This window comes from Alosa alosa, chromosome 9, assembly GCF_017589495.1.
Source record: "Alosa alosa isolate M-15738 ecotype Scorff River chromosome 9, AALO_Geno_1.1, whole genome shotgun sequence".
Taxonomy (NCBI): Eukaryota; Metazoa; Chordata; class Actinopteri; order Clupeiformes; family Clupeidae; genus Alosa; species Alosa alosa.
The window spans coordinates 12514032-12532654 of record NC_063197.1 but is presented as its reverse complement, the minus strand read 5'-3'; the positions used below and the strand labels follow the sequence as shown (position 1 = coordinate 12532654).

Below are 18623 nucleotides of genomic sequence, written 5' to 3'. Positions count from 1 at the left end.
AATAATAAATTGGATGATTATCGCATTAGCCTGATGGTAGGCTATTTTCATCTGATGTTCATTGTGATCTGTAACAATACGCTAGTTTAGTACAGAGTGTTTGAGCATGCTGTTGATTTATCAGACTGAAGCACAGACGTTTCATATACATATTTCACAAAATGCCAAAAATAGCCTGACACACTTTAAAGATTCTGTGTGCTTATTGATAGACTGACTGCACACTTCTGCGAGGAGACAGATTCATCCTAGGTGTATTTGGAATTTTGGATCAAATCAAGGCGTCCATAAACTGTTACTTATGTTGTAAAATATGCAGCTCCTTCAGAAGAACACCAACGGATTTTTAAAAAAGTTCCAGTGAGTGGTGTATACTGATTATTTTAATTTGTCAATCAGAGAAGTGGATTTTCACCAAGAGCACCTAGAACAATAGCATAATGCAGCTCAGCATGTTATCGTGCTGTATCGTGTTGACATGAGCAGCTTGGTTGCCTATAATCTGCCAGATATCCATTGTCAATATGTAGGCAGTTTTTAAAAATCTGAGGCTGGACCCTTTATTTGAAACAAAAGGCTGACGTCCTTTTTTCCACTCCATGATCATTCCAGCTCTATAGGTGGCAGTATACTTACTTTTGGTTGAAATCCCTCAGAGTGATTTACCAAAGAAGATTTTATGACGCATGTTAAATACGTCACCAAGCTTAGTGCTGACTCCGGCTTCAAACCAAATTTCCACACGTCCACGATTTAATATTTATTCATATCTATATAGTCACATCAAACATATCTCAAAATGAGTACTATGTTCGCAGACACAATTCTTATTGTGTTCATTTCGGTTTGCACGGCTCTGTTAGCCGAGGGTAAGTGTTAATATGTAAATAAAGCTCAAATGCCCTTTAGGTTAACGTTAGCTCTGTGTTGTTATCTAGCTGTGGCTACCTGTTTTATGAGGTTTAGCAATCTCTTAACGTTCGAAAAGTTTGAAATATTAACTGTGAGTTAAGACCTGTTTCTATGTCCATACAAATTTCAGGTATCACATGGGTGTTGGTGTATCGAACAGACAAGTACAAACGGTTAAAGGCGGAAGTTGAAAAGCAGAGCAAGAAATGTGAGTAGCCTACTCGACGAAATGTAGCTTGACTGGGCAGAGCATGCCAGTGGTATGGATCTTGGACCTACTGGGAATAGGAACCCCTAATTTGCTTGAATCGCCTATCTGCACGACAGCCAAAAGAATAGTCCTTGTTTGACAATATTGTACCTTAGTTACAGTATACCTATTTATATGTGATCCTGCATGTATAGACCCTTTCAAGAGAGTTCCATTATCAGCATCATAGTTGGCCCCACAAGACTTCCTTTTTAGGGTCAATGACGTGACGCTCATTTTTTTGTGTACATATGGGTTACATACATTTAAAATGGTTAAAATTTGAAAACAATTTGACAAATTATTTTCAAATATAATTTTCATCAAACCCTAATCTTAAAGTTTTGGATTTATTTAATTTTGAAAGAGTATTTACTGAATTTGGGTAAAATTGTCAACACGGTGTAACCACAAAAACATGAACCAAATAATTACACTTGCTGAAAAAAATGTGAAATTCTCTCCAAAATCCCTTCTAAAATAATCTGGCATGATCTTGCACAAGAACTTTTCTATATTCAATACAAGTAATGAAACCCCATTGTTCTGAATGTTTGAATTAATATGGGGAATCGTGTCTGTCACATTAACCACTTAAAATGTCAAGTGGTGTAACCACCATTTAAGGAGCAATTTTGTATGTATTATGTCAGAGAATCATGTGACAGGAAATTATGTCATAGAGAAGAACCCCAACTGCTATGAGTCAAGGTTAGCAACTCTCTTAAAGTAACATAATAGTGTTTTTAGGCCATGGCCAGGCAACCTTAGGTTACATGTCAAATGGTATGACCTTTTAAAAATGTGGATAAATCATAATAATCATAAAATATTCAATTTAATGTAAAAACTGTGTTGGAATATTCACATAAAGGTGAAGTGTGTACATAGTTGTCCATAATAATGCCTGCAAATTTTGCTTTTTAATAGAAATGTCAAATGGTGTAACCGGTTACACCATTTGACTCTTTTCTGTTTGAGACCAGTTTGATCAGATTCAGGGCCAAGAGTATGTAGTTTTAGGTGCCAATTATATTATTTTTATAAATAGTGACTAACTGTTTAGCGTGAACAATAGCTTTAAAAGGGTTTAATTAGATTGCAATTTCAGTGATTTTTGAAATGTCAAAGCTTTTCATTTTAAATTTAAACTTCCATAATTATTTTTTAATATTTTATTATGATGTATGTAAACAGGATGTTCAAATTATAAATAAACAATATAAATACATTTATTATATATAAAATGTGCCTCTTGTCCCCCAATGGATGCCACTTACAAGCAAGAAAAACTTGTCTCGCCACATAGTGCATGTGAACGCAGATCCGGTTGGTTGTTAAGAAATTATCATGCCCACTCTTTCACTCACTCTTATTCTCTCTCACACACACTTGGGGCCCTAATTTAGCAATATAAAATGCATGGTCACTAGCAAATAGCGTAAATACATTTAGGGGTTTGTCCAGTCCACATTTGGGGTGGTTTTATTATCAAACGTCAGGTGCCTGGTGGAAAAAAGGTGGCTCTTATGTTTCTTAATTAGTCATGGGTGTGTTTTGGGCTTAACATCCTTTAAACCAATGAGGAGGACATTTGTCATTCCCTTTAACAGCAAGCAGGGCAACTTCAAACAGCGCATCAGTATTTTGATAGTCAGCGGTGTATTTGAAGGAATCTGCTTGTACGCAATACCGTATGGAACAGGTATTCCACTAAGCCATTCTTTACTAAAACCGAGTAGAGTATAGGCTACACACATCTGCACTTGTCTATTAATTGAACATATAGGCAAAGTGAAACTAACTTCACTGTGGTGTCATAGTCAACGACAAAACAGTTATACACAGTTAATTACTTTCAATATTGACTGACAATGGGTTACCAGCAAAAACATAGCCTGAAAAAAGCAAAACTTCCCCCTATAATGTTCGAATGACTGAATAAATAACCTAAGGACATTTATTCTGCAGAGGAATTGCTGCTTACATCTCGTGACAGTGACGTGTTTCATATGCGCCTTTCGCTATAGACCAGGCTTTTCTTGGTCAGTGGCATAATGCTTTTTAGACGGTATAAGATAGTGATTTTTAGATCATGTGCCAGACCACACCTTATGTCGGTAATTGCCACACCCCTGGGCATATTATTTAATAAAAGTGAAGTGTAAGATAGGAAAAAAACTTTGCGTCAGAATAATAATACGCTTTGCGCCAGGTTTTGCATCGGGAAAATAGGGCCCTTTATCTCACTCTCTTTGGAAAAAAAATGGGTATAGACTGAAATTGTATGAGAACTGAATTGAAACAAAATTATTGATACCCCTGGCAAATATTGATTTAATGTTGATTTTCTCTTGACCAATATGTTTGTTCTGACTGAAAACTGTCACATGCCAAAAGGTTGCAAGACAATGTGGGAGAAACATGAAATCTATTTTTTTTTTTTTTTTTTTTAATGAAATGTGGCATGTCCAAAATTATTCATACCCTTTTTAAATAATCAATAGAAACATCTTTATTTGCATTCACAGCTTTCAAAATGGTTCATATAATACCTACCAAGTCTCTTCATGTCTCCACAATGATTCTAAACTGTAATTTTTTAAGAGCAATCTGGGTTTTGAGTCAGGAACGATGATTTGCCATCACTCTGGCCTTGTGCTCCCTTTTTTGACGGATTGAGGTCTGGACTCTGGCTCTGACACTTTAAAATGCTGATATATGTTAACCATGTCTTGCCTTGTTTGGCTTTTTGTTTTGGATCATTGTGTGGTTTAATGGTCTTATGCTGCATTTTTTATATTCTCCGTCGTACATATTTAATGGAGACAATGCAACAAAAGCAGAATATTGGCACTGAACAATTATTACCTCAACCCCTGGTGCTTTCCTGGCTTTTGAATATTGTTTTCTTTAAATCATACTGTATGTGTCCTTACTTTGCTCTGAGTGCAAGTTCAAGGCTATATCCCAAACCTGAAAATTGTTGACTTATGTTGTCATTAACAGTAGATAGCCACAGACCATGCCAAATTAGTTTAATATTATGTAATTGGCCTTTATGGTTGTCTTTCTGGAAAAGACGTGTCATCAATTTCCATCAAAACTAGCCTCTCTTGTTAAATCTGGCATGTCACTTGAACTTCAGCAAAGACTGTAGATAATGTTTACTGATTTAGAACCATACAACCCCAAATCAGAAAAGGTTGGGACTGTGTGTAAAATGTGAATAAAAACAGAATGTAATAATCTGCAAATCTCTAACACACATATTTAGTTACAAAAAGGACACAGACAACATATCAAATGTTGAAAATAACAAATTTGACTATTTCATGGGAAATGTTAAATTTGAATTTGATACCGGCAACATGTTTCAAAAAAACATGTTTCCCAACTTTTTATGATTTGGGGTTGTAGATCAATTGTAGCTATATAATATTTATATCAATAGTGTTTGCAACGTGATTGCAATCCAAAGCAGATCTATGAAACTGAGACTGGTGAACCTGTTTTGTTGTGTGGTAAACAAGAGTAGTCTAATGTTACAACCGTCAACTTAAGTACAGTAGACTGATTTTTTTTTTTTTTTTTTTATTGTGCCAATTTCAGTGGAAAAGAAGAAGGAAACTATCACAGAATCTGCTGGACGCCAACAGAAGAAAAAAATTGGTATAGCAATGCCTCTGTGGGTGATGTACAGTTAAAGGGGAACCCTGGCTGTGTAGCACCGTTTTTTTTTTTTTACCTACTGACAGTACTTGGTGACCTCGAACAACAGGGCCCTATGTTGAAAACGGACAAGTTCTCCCTTAATTGTACATGTAATTGCGCCATGTAATTGTACAAAGTATATGAAATAGTCATTGTTTCAAGTGATGCCAGACGGCATCACTTTGCTAATCAATTTTGACATTCTATATCTTGCCTTGAAATGTGTTTTCCATCATTTATATAGAAAGACAAGAAGAGAAGCTGAAGAATAACAACAGAGATCTGTCCATGGTAAAGATTGTTTTTAATTTTATTTCTTTTTACCTGCACCTATATCCGAAATTGAGAAAATGTTCTTGAAATGGAGAATTTACGTGTTAATGTTTTATGTTGTTCACACAAAACAACATGTTTGTATACATGCATGTGTATATATGTATATACACACACACACACACACACGCGTGTTTCAGACCTGATCTAGGAAAGGAATTCCATTGCTAGCAAGTGGAATAAAGATAATAAAGTTCTTTATCTGCTATGTGCTCTGGCCCTCTGTAAAATAGAAGTCTGGGGCCGTATTCACAAAGCCTTTTATCTTACCACTAGGAGTACTCCTAAATCGCACTAAAAGATTTTAGCTAGGAGTTTTCTCTTAAAAGTTATTCACAAAGCCTTTCAGATCTACTCTTAGTAAGGAAAAATGGCAACTCCTATACTAAGAGTGAGCCTTCGTTGCTATGGATGACGTCATTACTCATGCACGAGCTTGACTAAAGTGAGCAACTTGATTGGCTGATGATTGTAACACGGGAATGATTCCAAACACCTCCCTTACGATGATGAGTGACAGGTGACAGGTCTGAGAATGCGTACCCTACACAAGTAATGCGAAGGACGGAAGATGATGAATAAACTGAACTGAATAAAAAGGCCTAGCCTAAATTAATCAAGAGTAATGCAAAACAAATAGCCTAGTAGCCTAATGAAACATGCGGATTGATGCAATATCTTTACAACATTATTAAATTAACCTGTCACCATAGCCTATGGCTACGTTTGCAAAGAGGAGAACATTTTAATTTGATTCACAATGAAACGTTACGTTTAATTTACATGTTGACAATGAGTAGTTTTGGTTGTTGGTGGCGTTATTGCATCCCTTTTATGCCTACAATGCAAAATTGTTCCCTCGTGATTGGAAGCTACTGTAGCCGCATACGCATTTCAAAATATTGCGACGTGAAATGCCACAAAAAGGGTTTGTGAATAGGTCTTAGTGAGTTAGGAGTCCTCTCGACTTCTTTTAAGCTGTCCCAGACTTAGGTGCTACTTTTAGGTGTAAAATGCTTTGTGAATTACTTTTTGTTAAAAATATTAGGAGTCCTAAAGTTAGGAGTGACACGCCCATTATTTTTAGGAGTTGCTCCTAAATTCTAACTCCATCTGGGATCGCTCCATTGGAGAGGTGTTTCAGAAGGCTAAAGGCAAAACAGTCTCACAGTCGCTTCTACGCTACATCACATCTATGAAACTCCCGCCCTGCGTCCTGATGGGCTCTACCATAAAATCTGGTGCTGAAATCACTCCCAATGGAAGCAATCCCAGATGGATGTGAGTGGAGCTAGGCGGAACGAAATTCATCTGGCGAGAGTCAGGTTACCTAAATTCGCCAGTTAGGAGCTACTTTTAGCCTTAAAATTCTTTGTGAATACGGCCCCAGATGGAATAATAGATTTTCCACAGTTGTTCCTTTACTTTGATGTAGGGGTGGGCGATATGGACAAAAAATAATATCTTGATATTTTTTGAGATTTTGACGATAACGATAATTAGTAAAAAATGTTTTTGTTAAAGTCTGAGTTACTTTACAGCTCATTATTTATGAATAGCATCATTACAATAATAACCAATAACCTAACCTGTGACTTTTTAACCAAATCAACCAATGCATTGTCACTCTGACACATTTGTGTGTGTGGCAATGACATGGTCTCAGCTACAATAGAGCTACATGGTCTCAGCTACATTATCGTGTAGGAAAAAACATGACTGTCTCATCAATGCTACTTGAACAGAAGTAGCCGCATAAAGTAGGCTACTCTCGCTCTCGCTGCACAAAATAAACATTAGGCGTGCGTGGGACAACGTTGTGACCCACTAGTGATCACGTTACACCAGGGGCTTCTCCCGCATACACCTCCTGGGAATGTATGAGTCTTCAATGCGTGATTTCGAGTGTTTTTCCCCATAAGTAATTTAAATACTTGATAATGTCAATTTGCACATCGTTAAAACAACAATCACGATATTATCGCAGACGATATATTATCGCCCACCCCGATGTGAGTTATACTTTGAGTCACTGTTTGATTTGGAGCAACTTTGTGCTGTTACAGGTGCGGATGAAGTCCATGTTTGCTATTGGTTTTTGTTTCACAGCTTTGATGGGAATGTTCAACTCTATGTAAGTAAAGTTACATTTTTAGTACCTATAAATTCTTTTGTTTGTCATACATAGACTAGGATTTACAAATGAATTGTTGGCCAAGTGTTGCTAGTTGCCACAATTAAGTTCCACCCTGTTTATTCTTCCAGCTTTGATGGACGAGTTGTGGCCAAACTTCCCTTTGTCCCACTGTCCTACATCCAAGGACTTTCTCACCGTAATCTGCTGGGGGAAGACTACACAGACTGCTCTTTCATCTTCCTGTACATCCTGTGCACCATGTCCATTCGACAGGTAATGCTCCCTGACAGTACGGCAGCACCGTTTCAGCAGTCTCTGTGGGCATATTTTTCTTAGGAAAGATGCTATCGGAAAGAGACCTATTACTACCCATGCCATATTTCCGCCCTTTTGTGTGTATGTGTCACTTAATATTAATTTCTATACAAACCAAGACCGAGGATTCCTAAAGAAACACAAGCACCCACCCCATAAGGATATCTAGATTATCTTTGTACCAAAAATTACATTGTACAGTGTCTCAAAGAGCTGTAAACAGTGTTTAAGGCTGCGTGTACAAAACTGCTGGGAGCTCCAGTGAAATTTTGATTTTGGGACGAGAAACTCTGTCTAATGTTAATTTGTCTCCCTCTTGAGTTTTCTCCCCAACGTTTTCTGTAATAGTTCTCCACGGATCTGAGCCAATTACCTAGTGAAGTAGGAGTCTCGGGAAAATAAAAATGAGTCTGAATGTGGTTTTCAATTCACTACTACATTTTAATGTCCCTCATTGCACCTTGATGGGCCGAGTGAGTGGGTGGAAATAGGGCACACACAGCCTAGTATCAAACTCAGCACAGTAAACAAAATCGGTATTTTAGGCAATAAATGCTCCAGATTAGAGCCAAGACAGATTTTGTCCAAATCTACACACTTCTAGCTACTGAAAAATGTCAGGTTCATCAATCAAATATTATTTTTATGAAACATCTTTGTTTTTGAATTTTCCAATGAAAGGTGTGGAAAGTTTTTTCACCAAAAATGACTTAAAGAAGAATTCCTTGCCATTTTTCACATAGATCTCTCTGTTTCTCAAGGTCACAAAGTACTGTCAGTACAAAGATAGTACTACCTAGCTAGAGTTGCTACAGCCAACAGCTAAAGTAGCTAGGCAGCTACAGTGCTTCACTTTGGGGGCATCTTTAAAATCATGCCCCCAGTGTGTAATGTGAGAGAGGGTTGGTTGTTGATTGGCTACTGTGGGAAATCCCCTACCTATAGTACAAAGAATTGAACACCCCTCCTGTGTATATCAGATTATATTATTATTATTATTATTATTATTATTATTATTATATAAAGGCTTAAAATATTTTTTGCATTTATAAAATCCTCCTTCAACACATTGTGTATGTGATCTTGCAGAACATCCAGAAGATGCTGGGCCTTGCTCCATCTCGTGCTGCCACAAAGCAAGCTGGAGGATTCCTGGGGCCTCCTCCTCAGGCCGCCAAGTTCTCTTGAGGTTCACCTGTGACTTCCCAGGGGGAGCGAGGCCTCGTGTTCAGCTGACCCACCCGACCCCGAGGTTGGGACGGAGCTCTGCCGATCTGCTTTAGCTTCAGAAACTGCAGACTCTGTCTCCTGAGAAGTTTGGGGGTTACTAGTTGAATAGTTGTGTTCAGATTGGGCAGCTATTTTTCACCTACATCCAACTTTTTTGAAGCCCCCCCCCCCCATCTTTCTTTATCTGATTTTATTTAACCTTTACACATTTATGTGTATATTTATACGAAAACCTATGATTTTAATTCTAAGTACCTCTCTAAAGTAGTTGCCTTTTGATTTCCTTTGGGATCTGCAATGCCTGTGTAATAGAAAGTGACATCGCTGTCCGTAGAACATGAGCAGCACTCATTAGATGCACAAGGTCTTTGGTACAACTGAGAGAACACAACTGTGAGAAATGTTTTCTATGTGATTGTTTGCAGAAGTAGAATAAAGGCCACCTTACATCATTTTGAAGACAAGTCTTTGGTGTGTGTTTTTATACATACCCACTGGTTATGCTCCTGGAGCTCCTTTCTCAGGCTGCAAAGTTGTCTTGTACAGTAGGTCTTGTGACTGCTCAGGGGGAGTGAGGCAATTCTCCAGTCCTTGTTTGTGTGTTGTGAGTGTCCAAATGTGTTCTGAATTTATATTCTTGTGTATTTACTGTTTGTGGCAGTAGAGGTTTATGCGATTATGTCTACACTGCATTTTACTACAAAGTACCATGAAGAAATATGATGGAAGAAATACTGTTATAAGAACAGTATGCATCTCTTGACCTTATAGACCTTTGGTCCAAACTTGATGGTGATCACTGTTGAGGAATACGTGTAGATGTCCAGGGGGGTGTTTCAAGTGACAACCCTGGATAGGGTAACCCAGAGAAAGAGGTACACTTTACTATATTGCTCTATACAATTGAACTTCTATTGTATTCATTTAGCAAAAAATGCCAAAAGTTTATTCTTATTAAGGAGATTTACCTCTTAATTTTAGTTAACTTACCTAGGTTTATCACTAATGTAGGTCAACTTGAAATACCACCCTTACCTGGGCCAGTGCAGCATGCTATTTTGGGTATCATCAACCCATTAGGACTGGCCCCACAGATTTAATTGCTGCCAGACCTTGTTTTCTCTGTCTGCACATCTAGGCCCTGGGCAACTGTCTGGGAGTCTTGTTTTTTTTCTTCTATGTGTATGGCCATTCACTGAAAAACATAAAAGGCATTCTGTTCAAAGTGTAAGAGCAGCTCTTAATGACTATGCACAAAACTTTGCCACAGAATCCTTTAATTGAAGTGCTGTGTCAGGATTTAGATATGTGAAGTTTATTGTTTGTGACAAGAACCAATAAACCACTGGTAAACGGCCCAGATGGATTCACAATGGGCTACGCCAATGTCTATCAAAACCCCACATGCCCTCCTTGTAAACTATAGACCGATCCCGCCCATATTCATTCAGATTACGTAACTTCGTTTCAGACAGTATTATGCGTTTCGTGCTTCATTGCTCAGAACGGAGCGGGACCGCTACATGCACACTTTGTGATCCATTGAAGAGAAGGATACGTTCAGTGTAGGTGAGAACTATTATTTATCACAAAAACTGTTGCCGTCAGATAAAAGTGTTTTAGTTGACTGCATTAAGAATAGGGTTAATAATAATAGGCTATGATGCGGTCTGGTCACTTTTTTACGACTCATTAAACAACTGTTTTGTTTGAACGGGTAAATGTTACCGTTACATGTTTGCTGCCAAAAAAGTAGACTATCTACCCACACTATATTTAACCTGCATACACGTTTCTATTTCTTCAGTCCAAATGGCTCAGCGACCACTTATTCAGCTTCCCGAGTTCAGCAACGTCTCCACAGGCACTCTGGTAGTGAAGGAGCCGCTGAATTTCTGGAACGGCGCAAGGGTGCGGCCCAAGGACGCTAAAAGCGCTGAGCCCGTGTATGAACCTGCAACAGGTGAGTAAACATTACCACCCTGTTCGGTAGATGTATTTGCTCGCTGCAGCCTTTTGCCAAGGTGGGTGTTTTGGATTGCAGAATCGATGCAGGTCATTTCCCTTTGAGAGTAATGTGGCTGTAATAGTAACCTGTCTCAAAAGACTAATTTGGTAGATCAAGGAATAAAGGGACACCAGGCAAGCCTGATGCTTTTTCTCTACGAAACTCCCCTTCGCTCGGTTTGAAGCTCTTTTCCTTTTCTTTGCGTCTTCCGTCAAGGGTTTTCGCTGCTTCTTCGCTGGCTCTGCCATTATACACACGTTTGCAACAATCTCTAGCGTTTCGTTAGCCTGCCTCTGTGCTGTAAACTGATCCTGCTTCGGTCGGCGGGTAGGATACACCGAACTTGCAAGTGGGATATTCTTCCTACAGGCAGTAGGGGCGGGCGAGAGAGCCTTCATTCGCCCCGTAATGAGTCATTTAACCATATACCGACTTACGAAGATGATTGATTAACACGAAAACGTTGCAGTTAAGACCAACACAGAGATGCAGGCATGAGTTGTGTGTATATGTAGATTTTCCTGAATTCCCCAAATACCTGTCTTCTCAATTCAGCTGATCTGCGTCACTGGACATGGGCTTACTTATCAACATTGTCTATGATAAACGTCAGCTTCATTTGAGTACCTCATCAATTCCACAGTCTCTTGTTATTTTGGGCCTACCATTGATTTTCTGTGAATGCATGCAACCTATCATGTTGTAGATGCCATGGTTAGAGGTAGCCTAGAAGTCTTCTATTACATTTTCTTTCATAAAATGACTTGGCACAATTCATTTAGTAAGAGGTGTTATTTGATGTCTGGCAAATTCATCTTCCTGCTGGCCATAGGCCGTGTGCTCTGTGACCTGGTGCCTTGTGGAGAGGAGGAGGTCGACCAGGCCATCAAGAGCGCCCACTCTGCCTTTCTAAAATGGAGCAAGCTGGCTGGCATGGAGAGAGCCCGCATTATGTTGGAAGCAGCTCGCATCATCAGGGTAAGACATGAATATCTGTTTTTTTTTTTTGTTTTTTTTTTACACAAAACATGTATATAAATGGTCACAGACATTAAGACCATAGTGTTTTAGATTTTAGTTTGCATACTTGAGAAGCATTGCAGTTTTGATCAGGCTAGGATTCTGATGTGGTTTTCTCTATTGTTTCTCTCTTTCTCACTTCCTCGGTGATGACGGTCTCCATGTTGTTAAAATCACCCCATTTACTTAATCTTAACAGGAGCGTAGAGATGAAATAGCCCGAGTAGAAGTGGCCAACAATGGGAAGACCATCACAGAGGCTAAGGTGAACATTGACACAGCTGCAAGGTGCATAGAATACTATGCTGGGATTGCCCCGACTCTGGCAGGTTGGTGATGTTATGGCCCTGCCAGTTTCTGCCTGCCTGTCTGTCTCTCTGTCTTGCTGGGCGGAGCTAAGGCACAGATACTGCTTGTCACCTGATTGCTGTAGCTGGTGTTATAAAACAGGCTACCTGGTTAGGGTTCAGCGGTCTCTCTCATTCCCAACATGTCACTTCTGGCTTTCTTTCCTTTACAATATATAACTAACATTTACATTACACTTTTACCACTTCTTACCATCACACTTTCCTGGCTGCATTTCCTGCTTTCAGTACATTTCTTTAATAAATATATGTGTATATATATATGTATATATGTATATGGTTGATGGGCACTCTCGTTAAGATTTTAATATGTTGATGATATACATACAGTATAGAAGTAAAGACTTTTCTGATTCAATGATCTTCAACTGTTTTTGTTTTTTTAGATTTGTATACATGCTGTTTCGGGTTTGTTGTATTTCTCTGTCTGTCTCATTAAGCAAACAAACTGTGTTTCTGCTCCCTAGGCCAACACATCCAGCTCCCAGGTGGTTCCTTTGCCTACACTCGTCGGGAACCCTTGGGTGTCTGCGTGGGCATCGGAGCCTGGAACTTCCCCTTCCAAATCGCTGTGATGAAGGCAGCTCCAGCGCTAGCGTGTGGTATGACTGTTATGTCTGTCCCCACTGTTCTGTTTGTACTTTTACCATTCATGCAGTTGGTGTCAACTTTCTCTTCAGTTCAATTCATTTTCAGAGGTTAACTTTCACACTGACCTAGAATGATACATTCAGACGGCAATGGCATTAACATTATTCTGACATTGATGCATAATTTCATGTACAATAGTTCACATTTCACATACATGGAGTAAGCCTAGTCCTAGACTTAAAAGAGAACTTGGAGATTTCTATTTAAAGTCCAGGACTATGCTTAGTTCATGTACCGGACACCATCTTGTCATGTTATGTAGTTGATCCAACTCCAGAAGATTTTAGGCTTGGAGTTCAACTCCTCCCCACCCCTTCAACAAATTATTTTTCCTGATTGTTTGAAAGTATTTGAACCCGCTAAACTGCCCCTGTTAAGACATTCAGTATGTTTTTCTAATTTCTCATCACCCTGCATTGTTTCCCTTTTCAGGTAATGCCATGGTGTTCAAACCCTCCCCAATGACTCCAGTCACAGCAGTCATACTGGCAGAGGTCTTTAAGGAAGCTGGGGCACCAGAGGGGCTCTTTAACGTGGTCCAGGGTGGGGCAGAGACAGGGACCCTATTGTGCTACCATCCAATGGTGGCTAAGGTGTCTTTTACAGGCAGCGTCCCGACTGGAAAGAAGGTAAAATACAGTGGGTTTTCAGCTGTACTGTATGACAACTTTTTGCATGTATAGCATTTCTGTGCATCTTACCAAGAGGGTGATACTATTTGATAACACAATAACACAGCTTGGGTCATACAGTAAATCACATGCACTTACTGTAGAAATCTTAGATACTGCCCAGCTCTAGATAAGATAATGGTCATATAAAATGGTGTGCTAACCTAACTCATTCAGTAATAGAAAGTCTGACTTCAGCTAGATACAAAATGTTGCTAGTTGAACGTCATGGAGATAATAACACTCAGCCACATCTAGTCCTCAGAACCTGACAGCTTTTCAGTATAGTTTGAATTTTTAACCATAACCTGCTTCAGGATGTTGTGTGCTGTTATGTGACAATGTGCTGTGTAAGTTGAGTAATATTTTCTTCAAGGTCATGGAGATGTCTTCTAAAGGGGTAAAGCAGGTGACCATGGAACTGGGAGGGAAGTCTCCTCTGATCATCTTTAAGGACTGTGAGCTGGAGAACGCTGTGAAGGGTGCACTGATGGCTAACTTCCTGACCCAGGGCCAGGTAGATAAATTTGATAATCTGATTTATGCATATTTGAATCAGTACAACAACAGAGGTCTGAAGTCTCTCATTGTTAGGTTATAGTTAAAGGGGAACTCCGGCTGCTACTTTAGCTGTTGGCTGCAGCAACTCGAGCTAGGTAAAACCGATTGTTTTCAGGGTTTTTTTCTCGTACTGACAGTACTCGGTGACCTCGAGAAACGGAGATCTAGAGAAAAATTTCCAGAATTCCCCCTTAAAGGTTCCAGTAGACTACCTTATTCTTTGCTACTGTACACCGCTGTTGAGTGTCTGATTTCTTTTTTTTATGTTTTTATTTTATTTATTTTTTAAACCAATATCTGAGATGTACACATGGTAAATAAGCAGAATGAATAATATTGAATGCTTGACTTGTGTGCTGCTGCTGTCAGGTGTGCTGTAACGGTACCCGAGTGTACGTCCAGAGAGACATCATGCCGCAATTCCTGGAGGAGGTGGTAAAGAGGACCAAGGCCATCCCTCTAGGAGACCCCCAACTGGAGGGCACCCGCATGGGGGCCCTGATCAGCAGGCCACAGCTGGACAAGGTGCTGGCCTACGTCGACGTGGCTAAGAAACAGGTACAGTTCCACACAGGCAATGGAATTATATGGCATAAAGGTTTGTCTGTAGTATGAAGAGCTTTTCAGCTTTACTTACAGTACTCCTCTATGACGGTGAACTAAATATCTTTGGTGTGTGGACAAAACAAGACATTTGAAGACTTAATCTTGGGCTTTAGAAAACAATGATTGAGATTTTTTCACCATTTTCTAGCATTTTATCGATCAACAACTAATCGATTAATCGTCAAAAAGAATCGTCAGATTAATTGACTATGAAAAGAATCGTTAGTTGTAGCCCTAGTGTTCAGATACTAAGATGTGGCCTAAACCACTTGTTCAGGGCCTCTGTATTCTTTGTCTCTATGTTTTGTGATGTGTGACCCTGATTTTTAGGGTGCCAAGGTGCTTTGTGGGGGTGAGCCGTTTGCTCCCAGCGACCCTAAACTGAAAGGGGGCTTCTTCATGTCTCCGTGTGTCCTTGGTGGGTAACTGCCTGTAATGTTTGACATGCTTAAGGTGGCTGATATTGTGGTTAGACAATGAAAGTTAAAATGTTGAGTCAAAGGAGGTTTAAACATTTAGTATGTTCTTTTACCCATAGTTAACCATTTATTCATTTAGCAGACGCTTCTTTCCAAAGCAACTTACAACCCCTTATAACCACCTAGAGACTTCTAGGAATGGAGATGTTGTGTGTAAACTTTGAACCTATGCCCTACTTATACGAGCATGTATCTTAAGGCCCTAAAAGGGTATGACCGGTATTAAATAGAAAATATAGCTGCAAGCAGCAATAAGGGGGCCAAGCAGTTAAGCAGGAGTTGGGATTAGATTGGATTGGATTGGATTGGACTGGACTTGACTGTGTTGTGTTAGATTGGATTGGATTGGACTTGATTGGATTGGACTGGACTGGATTTGAAGGTCACCGAATTTATTGTGTGTCCTCAAGATGTACTCCTAAGTCCACATATCAAGTTTGGTTTAAATCCGTGAAAGTGTTGACAATTATAGCACCCCTAGTGGTGAAAGCACACCAAATTAATTGTGCATCCTCAGGATGTAGTCCAAAGTCCACATACCAAGTTTGGTTGCGATAGGTGAAAATGTTGCTAATTATAGAGCCCCTAGTGGTCAAATGTTACCAAATTTATTGTGGGTCCTTAGGATGTGTTTACAAATCAACGTATCAAGTTTGGTGTCGATACATAAAAGTCTTCCTAATTATAGCCCCCCTAGTGGTCGACGGTCACCAAATGTATTGTGTGTCCTCAGAATGGGGTCTCAAGTCCATGTACCAAGTTTGGTTTCAATATGTGTAAGCATTGCTGAGATATGAGCCTACCTGTGATTATAGCGCCACACAGTTGTGAAAATTTACCACATTTCTTGAGCCTCCTCCTAATTGGGTTCTGGGCCCATGTAACAAGTTTGGTTTTGATACGTGAAAGCATTACTGAGATATCTCTTCACTTCCTGTTTGGTGGCTTCGCCGCCAATTTTGATTGGCTGTTACGTGCGAACGATTTTAGGTTTGAAGTCAAAAAGGGATAACTTTTTTGAGGCTTGGACTGAAGATTATGTGTGTCAAGTTTGGTGTCAATCGGACAAACTTTGTGACCTGTGAAAACTTTTAGGTGTTTTTTATTAAATCCAATATGGCGGCCGAATCAAATAGGATGACATCACATTTTTGCTTGGGTCAGCCTAAGGACCTCCGACTGTATTAACAGACCCCACTAGTACATTTTAATTCCGAACACAACAGCAGCTACAGGCCAAAACACATAGTTCTTAATTGCAGCGCCCACTAGAGGTCAAAGGTCACTAAAGTATTTGAGCATCCTCCTGATGGATTCTACATACTGTTCACTAAGTTTGGTTATGATACATGAAATGGTTGCGGAGATATGAGCTCACTTCCTGTTTGGCGGCTTCGACACAAATTTCGATTGGCTGTTACGGGAGAGCGGTTTTAGTTCCGAAGACAAAAAGGAATAACTTTTGTGCGGCTTGGTCTGAAGATCATATATACTAAGTTTCGTGAAAATCGGACAAACTTTGTGAGGCGTGAAACTTTAGTTTCACTTTCGATAAAATCCAAAATGGCGGAAAATCCATCATGGCGGAAAATTACGTCATAGAGTGCGTTGAACTCGGCATGGGCCAAGGATTCCAACAATACATAATTTTTGATAATCGGGTCAACAGGTCAAAAGTTAAGTGCGTGAACACACGTCCAACTTTGGCCTGTTGGTGGCGCTAGAGCGCTCAAGGTGCAGACTTGAAACTTGGTGAAATTAATCATGGGACTGTGCCTAATTTGTGTGCCAAATTTGACGACTTTTTACCAGACGGTTCTATGGGCTGCCATAGACTTCCATGACGGAATAATAATAATAGGAAAACGTAGAAACACAATGGGTGCCTTCGCAGCTTCGCTGCTTGGCCCCCAATAACATTTCATTGCATATGAATGGAAATATCTGCGTGTCCTTATAGACAACTGCAGGGACGACATGACCTGTGTGAAGGAGGAGATCTTTGGGCCCGTCATGTCTGTCTTGCCCTTTGACACGGAGGAAGAGGTCCTGCAGAGAGCCAACAACTCCACCTACGGGTTAGCCTCCGGCGTCTTCACTAGGTACCACCTCAGTTATCTGGTTTACATTAAGATACTCCTCCATCAGTAGTGTTTTATGTAAGGGATAATGGACTCCACAGCGTTTGGGTATCAGAAAAATAATGCATGTTCGAGGTGGTAATACGGCCACGATGCAAAGCAAAGTGGCTGTTACACCTCAAAGTGCATTATTTTTCTGTATACCACTGTTGCCACACTTGCGTTGTGTTGCTATAATTTCCACCATCTTATCGTTTAACTAGCTTGTTTGTAGAACTACTTCTCTCACACCCATGCCACACATCGACTCATTTCTCAGTTAACAGGACAAACTGCGTTACAAGTTCTAATTAATTCTTATTTAATTTTGAGCACATCATGTGATCACAACATTTCGGGAGTAAAGAGAGGCTTGAATGTTTGATATTATTTTCTTCACTGCAGGGATGTGTCTCGTGCTCATCGTGTGGCTGAGGTCATGCAGGCGGGCTCGTGTTTCATAAACAACTACAACACCAACCCCCTGGAGATGCCCTTCGGTGGCTACAAGATGTCAGGTACATCTACGTTTATCCAACTGAAGCTGAACTCAGAACAGCAATTACAGTATATTCCATGTAATTTGTAAAAGACCATCTTGTCTCTCCTGATTTTTTTCCCCCTTTGTTTTCTCTGACTGCAGGCTTTGGTAGGGAGCTTGGCCAGGTGACCGTTGAGTATTACACTCAGCTGAAGACTGTGGTGGTTGAAATGGGAGATGTAGAAAGCCTTTTTTAACTATCTATGTCAACAATGACTTGTACCTTCTTAACATCCCATGATGTTGTGCATGCATGTAGCAAAGTGCTGAAAATAGTGTAGATTTGCACGAGATTTTATGGCATCAATGTTTGAGCATTAACTATGACTCATGATACTGACAGGTTGTTCACTTTTTTAAAGGTTTGTAACCGTATCGATCCCCTATTTGGATTGTTGCTGTGCTGCCTTAACCAAAAATAACTTTCTAATCTTAGTTATCACTTGGTGTAAAGTATTTGCTTTGTCTAATTTAGACACTTTAATGTATGTTAATATTTCCCAGGTTATATTTCAAAGTGCACTTGTATTTCTTTTGTCACAATTGAAATAATAATAAAAAAAATGCAATGTCACAAGCTGTTTGGTGCACAACATATGTCAATACATTTTTTTTATTATTTATGTTTGATCCATCTTCCTCTCAGAAAAGAAAGTATTGGAAACAGTGGAAAACAGTTTGACAACATGTGCAGTATATTGTCATTG

At 39.6% G+C, this 18623-nt stretch overlaps 2 protein-coding genes across 4 annotated transcripts; both read left to right on the top strand.

The window, feature by feature from the left end:
- Window positions 1-685: 685 nt before the first annotated feature.
- Window positions 686-9350, top strand: tmco1 (transmembrane and coiled-coil domains 1). Its single transcript, XM_048251974.1, has 7 exons — window positions 686-869; window positions 1043-1120; window positions 4775-4834; window positions 5121-5167; window positions 7276-7343; window positions 7475-7619; window positions 8751-9350. The coding sequence occupies exons 1-7, from the start codon at window positions 800-802 to the stop codon at window positions 8847-8849; spliced, it is 567 nt and encodes a 188-aa protein (XP_048107931.1). The 5' UTR covers window positions 686-799; the 3' UTR covers window positions 8850-9350.
- A 1000-nt stretch (window positions 9351-10350) lies between these two features.
- Window positions 10351-18490, top strand: LOC125300237 (4-trimethylaminobutyraldehyde dehydrogenase A-like). Of its 3 annotated transcripts, none has more exons than XM_048251972.1 (12): window positions 10351-10456; window positions 10699-10854; window positions 11732-11877; window positions 12119-12248; window positions 12755-12889; window positions 13371-13567; window positions 13986-14126; window positions 14540-14728; window positions 15107-15194; window positions 17216-17357; window positions 17781-17893; window positions 18019-18490. In XM_048251972.1, the coding sequence occupies exons 2-12, from the start codon at window positions 10704-10706 to the stop codon at window positions 18111-18113; spliced, it is 1527 nt and encodes a 508-aa protein (XP_048107929.1). In that variant the 5' UTR covers window positions 10351-10456; window positions 10699-10703; the 3' UTR covers window positions 18114-18490. The 3 variants fall into 3 exon arrangements, with proteins under 3 accessions (XP_048107929.1, XP_048107930.1, XP_048107928.1); XM_048251973.1 differs by having other exon boundaries at window positions 10363-10460; window positions 17216-17333; XM_048251971.1 differs by having other exon boundaries at window positions 10363-10460.
- Window positions 18491-18623: the final 133 nt, after the last annotated feature.

Coding starts and splice junctions, on each gene's coding strand:
- tmco1 (XM_048251974.1), top strand. CDS start 800: ATGAGTACTATGTTCGCAGACACAATTCTTATTGTGTTCATTTCGGTT. Junction 5,168..7,275: donor ACAACAGAGATCTGTCCATG/GTAAAGATTGTT, acceptor GTGCTGTTACAG/GTGCGGATGAAGTCCATGTT. Junction 7,344..7,474: donor ATGGGAATGTTCAACTCTAT/GTAAGTAAAGTT, acceptor TTATTCTTCCAG/CTTTGATGGACGAGTTGTGG.
- LOC125300237 (XM_048251972.1), top strand. CDS start 10,704: ATGGCTCAGCGACCACTTATTCAGCTTCCCGAGTTCAGCAACGTCTCC. Junction 10,855..11,731: donor CGTGTATGAACCTGCAACAG/GTGAGTAAACAT, acceptor TGCTGGCCATAG/GCCGTGTGCTCTGTGACCTG. Junction 12,249..12,754: donor GATTGCCCCGACTCTGGCAG/GTTGGTGATGTT, acceptor TCTGCTCCCTAG/GCCAACACATCCAGCTCCCA.